Raw genomic sequence first — 5,730 nt, forward strand, 5'->3', positions numbered from 1 at the left:
ATAATCAATACATTGTTCTTGTAACAAAAAGCAAGTTACTGTCTTTATCTCCTTATTCGTTCGAAAGTTCGAATTGCAACCAATTTTAGTTCAATCTCTGGGTGTTCAATAATTTGACATAGATTTTGTAAAGAGTATGTTTAGTCAGTGCATATTCCAATTTAGGGGAGTTCACATTCTAAAATTCACGTGTTTTTGAGTAGAACTTGTGTTTTAATCAGAGCCGCCGATTCGCGCCGCCAACTAGTTTTTGCCGTCGAATATGTCGACTCAAAATTAGCCGCCTATTAACCAAAAATATTGATTTAAATCAGAAAAATATTAATAATTGTTTATTTTTTTGTCGAAATTTTGCAAAAATTTAGCTCAGAAAATTTGAACGAAATGTAAGTTAGATTGTAACATTCATTGTACAACTATCTCATTACCATTAAATCAGAAAAACTATTAATAATTGTTTTATTTTTTTGTCAAAATGTTTGACTTTCCACCCAAAATTCGTCAAAATCAAGTTGCTGTAATAATTTTGCAAAAATTTAGCTCAGAAAATTTGAACGAAATGTAAGTTAGATTGTAACATTGGTTGCACAACTATATCATTACCATTCGACTAACTTCAAATTGTTTTCATAATGGATAAATAATTGCACAGTGGGTCGGCTTCATTCTCGTTTTGAAAGGAGAAACATTTCAAACCCCAAAACATGCTTGGTGAGAACGCTGTATAAATTGTAGATTCACGTTATTGAAAAGAACAGTGTTTTAATAGTCGGGTAAATAAAAACGCCTCAATATAAAAATGTAATATTAAATACGTATTAAAATATAGTAGGATATATAGCAGCGTTAAGAAATTGCTCCCCAGCCAAAGGACTTGTATACGCAAATTTAGTCATTGAACACCCGTTGATAATGCAATAACAATGCTTACATTCAAGTTACAGAAAAATCCAAGAACCTAGTTCTAAAAAACATTAATGGGAAAACAGAAACTACGAAGGTTTAAAGGTAGTCTATTCTATATACGAGTGATACGGACAACGAAGGAACATTCATATATGGTATAGCATGCAAGATACGAGTTAAGATAGTTTGTGAAATACCTTATCAAGAAAAATCCAACTAATCGGATAGCATCGGATAGCACTATAAAAGATCAAGTTCCGCAATTGAACGTACAGTGCAAAAGGCTCCCAAGGAATTCAACAGCTTGTTCCGATGCGTGGTCAAATCTATCCAAATTGAACACAAAACGTACTACCATATTGAATATTATTTTCAAATATTCGACATAAGTAAACCAAATTCAAGGTTAGTATTGTAGAGCCACGTAGGAAAATTAATACCTTTGAAAACAAATATGTAGTCAATATGGGTGTCCAAATTCAGTCTTCTTTCCAGAAAAACACCTAAACATCTCATTTCATTAACATTGAAATTTTCTTTTAAGAGCATAGGGCAATATAGTGTTTTAAATTAGTATGTTGTTCTGCATTTAAACGGTTTTGTTAAAATCAAATTTCAAAACCGATAAAAATTACCCCTTTTGAACTTGAGTTTCTGTTTAGAGTGGTTATCATAGTGTGTCAAACTTTATCGTTATTGAAATAAATAAAATGCAGCATTGATCGATTTTAGAGGTTTCATCCTGTGTGAAACTGTATAAATTATATTGATATTTTGGTTTGTAATATTAAGTAATTAAATGATTTAATGTATTTATTAAATAGTAAAAAAGTTGGAAAATTAAAACGTAGGTTGATACAATGTGATTAATTTTTACAGTAGCAGTCCTTGATCATCAGTCAGTATCATCAAAGAACAACGTATTAGCTTGTAGTTGCTTTCTAATAGCACCAAGTTGAGTTACAACTTTTGGAGATGATGGCGATATGGTAATTGATTGTACCGCAGGGACCTTAAAATAAATAATAATATATCAGTAGAATTGTTGAGGAAATAGCACATTCTAGTGCATATTATAATAATCGCCTTATATAGTTTAAATTTTCGTCTGATAAACTTACGTCCCATCGCTGTTTTAGATTTGAAAAATGTTTGTTAGGCTTCGAGTTTCCTTTCCTTATCATTTTCGGCATTTCACATAATATTGGTATTGACAATTTTTCACTACCAAAACCGGTAGTCCCATATTCACGTGCATGGGAAAGGTGAGCCAAATCTTTATAGTTTTTAAAATAATTCAAAAGGCGTAAGTCAGTGCTCTGCCTTAGCTTTTTCATGTCATTTTCAATGAAGTTATCCATAACATCTATATTTCCAAGAGCGTTTTTTGAATTCTTCTGGTGTATACTTATTAAATCCGGTCCAACGATGTTATTTGTAAAAAAGTGTGCAGTTTCCTGTTGGCTTATTCTGCTTCCGGCATTTAAATGATTTGATGAGTTTTCTTCGTAACATCCGCTTAGATTATTTTCCGAAATTGTTGGCATTGATGTCCCTGCACCTACTGCATCCGCTCCATCATTGGCGCTTATTTGAAACATAGGTTCTGTCTGTATAGATTGTGTGATAGATTAGTTTCCAAAGTAAATTTAGAATATCGACGCAATAACCTGCTGAAACCTTGTGCACACGAAATTTAAATAGCTTTTATTTATACAACGTCAATATCGCCATACTACAAGTTTTACCAGCAAAAAGAATTGCAAATTTTCTATATTACTTCATTTGTACAAAATACTCTTTTTTAACAGTTTCGGTATTTTTAGAAATGTTAAGGGACTATTGTATACCAACGAAAGCAATATATGTACTGAGAATATGTCAAGTTTTTGAAACACAACGTAACCGAGAACTCAATCGTGTGGTACTAAATTGGGCCTCCACGGAAAAAAGGGTTGCTAAATTATGATTACAAAAAAGTTAACATAAGCTGGTTATATTTCTAATGTCGTATTTTTATCAATGTATACACTTTAGTTTAAATTCGAACAGTCAAAATATTGTAATAATAGGTATTTTTAGTGATTGAGTCGATATTCCACTTCTGAAAGAAAAAGCTTACAATGGAATTCGATTTTTCATTGATGTGGTGATTTTCTGCATTTTTTCCAACCGCCAATTCACCCAAACAAAATGAGCACAAATTGGTTCGGCAATGCATACAGACTTTTTTTTTAATGCTACAAGCACTGCAGAAATCATCTTTCTTTAAACATTGGGGGCATATATCGTAAACACGGTCACACTTATTACATGCAAAGACTTTACTTCCTCGTTCCCTTCTGAATGATTTTTCGCACCCACCAGCGTCGCATGAACCGTTAAATTCATGTATATTTATTTTTTGCTGTTTTGTAGCAATGTCTTCGTCATCCGAAATATGTGTAGGAAATGTGATTATACTTTGGCAGCGGAGACAAAAATGTCGAAGTTCTTTCAAAGGGTTATCACATATTGGGCAAATTTTCTCGCTCAAGTGAAAGCATTCCATTTCCTTTCTGAAGAAATCGGACTGGCCCAACTCATCTCGCGGTGATGTTAATGATGTTTTTGCCGAATTACTGAAATATTTATAGACGTTATTTTCGTTCCAATTTCGAACATTCTCCTTGTCTATTTTTCTATCGGCTTCTAATAACTTTGAGTCATTCTCCAGCTTTGTCAATATATGCTTCCTCATGTGCCGGTTTTGCTCAGCTTTAAAACGAAACTATTTTTTTTTTTCAATTTCTTGTTATATATTTTTCATGTTAAAACAATTACCTCAGAGGCTTTAATTCTTTCCATTTCTAATTGTTCTTCCAACTTAATAGTTTTCAGCTGCTCCTGTAATCGCCTAGATATAATTTTATAATTTCGTTTCTATATTTTAATTTTATAGTCAATTACCGCGTTAGTATCCGTTCTTGTTCACGCTCCTTTTCTTTAAGCAACTCAATTGATCGTCTTTTCTCCTCTATTTGTTGAATAAGTTCCTCCTGATATTCCTTTTTTCTTGCCGATTTATTCTAAAAAGGGAGCATATTAATTTAAACCACACCTTAGGTTATATGACAATATTGTAGCGTTATGTATTAGAATAGAAAAATTTACTCTTACGTGCTCAAGAATTGCATGTGGAAAATCGGTCGAAACTGTCCTATATCAATATATAGACCTATATAAACTGTATGTAGCATTTCAATTTGTACATACAACGAGCGTCAAAAGTGTGTCAAAACCAAAAAACATTTTGCTTTTCGTAAGATTATTGAAAAACCCTAAAACATGCAACCTTATGAAAATAAAAGTGAAAAAAACAACAATAACTTTGCAAAATTCTTTCTTAACAACATATTGTTACGTTTTTATATTTAGGCGTTTTTAATTACCCGACAATTAAAACACGGTTCTTTTAAATAACGACAATCTACAATTTATTTACTATGACTTCACACTTTACAATTCGTTCACACTGAAGTTATTCGTTTGACGCTTTAATTAAGACTGACTCGTTAGCAGCATGCGAGCGCTTTTATATATGACGGTGTGGCAATACGAGAACATTCTGGTAGCACTACAATATTCTGGCAACGCCAGAACATTCTTAGACAATGCTAGAAGGATCTACGACCATTAAGTAATTCGTCTGGTGGCTGCCAAACACATACACACTCACATAGATATATGCTCGCATTACTACAACAACAATGACAATAGACAATGAGATGAAATGAGAAAGCAAAATAACAAAGCAAAGGGGTTGTTATTCTATGAGAGAGTAAGAACTAACATTTCGGTAAGCAAACAAAAGAACATAAAGGAAATTCAGGAAAATACTAGAAAATGAATAGATGATTCCAACAAGTGATAGCGAAATTTTATCGTTACAATTTTAAATTTTAAATTAACGGAAACTAATTTAAATAAACTTATATCTATAATTAGATATAAAAATGTAATATTAAATACGTATTAAAATATAGTAGGATATATAGCAGCGTTAAGAAATTGCTCCCCAGCCAAAGGACTTGTATACGCAAATTTAGTCATTGAACACCCGTTGATAATGCAATAACAATGCTTACATTCAAGTTACAGAAAAATCCAAGAACCTAGTTCTAAAAAACATTAATGGGAAAACAGAAACTACGAAGGTTTAAAGGTAGTCTATTCTATATACGAGTGATACGGACAACGAAGGAACATTCATATATGGTATAGCATGCAAGATACGAGTTAAGATAGTTTGTGAAATACCTTATCAAGAAAAATCCAACTAATCGGATAGCATCGGATAGCACTATAAAAGATCAAGTTCCGCAATTGAACGTACAGTGCAAAAGGCTCCCAAGGAATTCAACAGCTTGTTCCGATGCGTGGTCAAATCTATCCAAATTGAACACAAAACGTACTACCATATTGAATATTATTTTCAAATATTCGACATAAGTAAACCAAATTCAAGGTTAGTATTGTAGAGCCACGTAGGAAAATTAATACCTTTGAAAACAAATATGTAGTCAATATGGGTGTCCAAATTCAGTCTTCTTTCCAGAAAAACACCTAAACATCTCATTTCATTAACATTGAAATTTTCTTTTAAGAGCATAGGGCAATATAGTGTTTTAAATTAGTATGTTGTTCTGCATTTAAACGGTTTTGTTAAAATCAAATTTCAAAACCGATAAAAATTACCCCTTTTGAACTTGAGTTTCTGTTTAGAGTGGTTATCATAGTGTGTCAAACTTTATCGTTATTGAAATAAATAAAATGCAGCATTGA

General features: G+C 32.1%; 1 protein-coding gene and 1 long non-coding RNA gene across 3 annotated transcripts; one reads left to right on the forward strand and one right to left on the reverse strand.

Annotated features, from left to right (window-relative positions):
* Window positions 1-480: 480 nt before the first annotated feature.
* Window positions 481-1,535, forward strand: LOC142223157 (uncharacterized). The gene is made up of 3 exons (XR_012718606.1): window positions 481-561; window positions 681-773; window positions 830-1,535. It is a non-coding gene; the product is annotated as an uncharacterized LOC142223157 (long non-coding RNA).
* A 93-nt stretch (window positions 1,536-1,628) lies between these two features.
* LOC142223156 (uncharacterized) lies at window positions 1,629-4,032 on the reverse strand. 2 transcript variants are annotated; one of them, XM_075292991.1, is made up of 5 exons: window positions 3,856-4,032; window positions 3,730-3,802; window positions 3,029-3,663; window positions 2,028-2,516; window positions 1,629-1,918 (listed from the first exon to the last, which is right to left on the reverse strand). In XM_075292991.1, the coding sequence occupies exons 3-5, from the start codon at window positions 3,644-3,646 to the stop codon at window positions 1,802-1,804; spliced, it is 1,224 nt and encodes a 407-aa protein (XP_075149106.1). In that variant the 5' UTR covers window positions 3,647-3,663; window positions 3,730-3,802; window positions 3,856-4,032; the 3' UTR covers window positions 1,629-1,801. The 2 variants fall into 2 exon arrangements, with proteins under 2 accessions (XP_075149106.1, XP_075149105.1); XM_075292990.1 differs by having other exon boundaries at window positions 3,029-3,676; window positions 3,856-4,028.
* Window positions 4,033-5,730: the final 1,698 nt, after the last annotated feature.

Source organism: Haematobia irritans, chromosome 2, assembly GCF_050003625.1.
Source record: "Haematobia irritans isolate KBUSLIRL chromosome 2, ASM5000362v1, whole genome shotgun sequence".
Classification (NCBI taxonomy): domain Eukaryota; kingdom Metazoa; phylum Arthropoda; class Insecta; order Diptera; family Muscidae; genus Haematobia; species Haematobia irritans.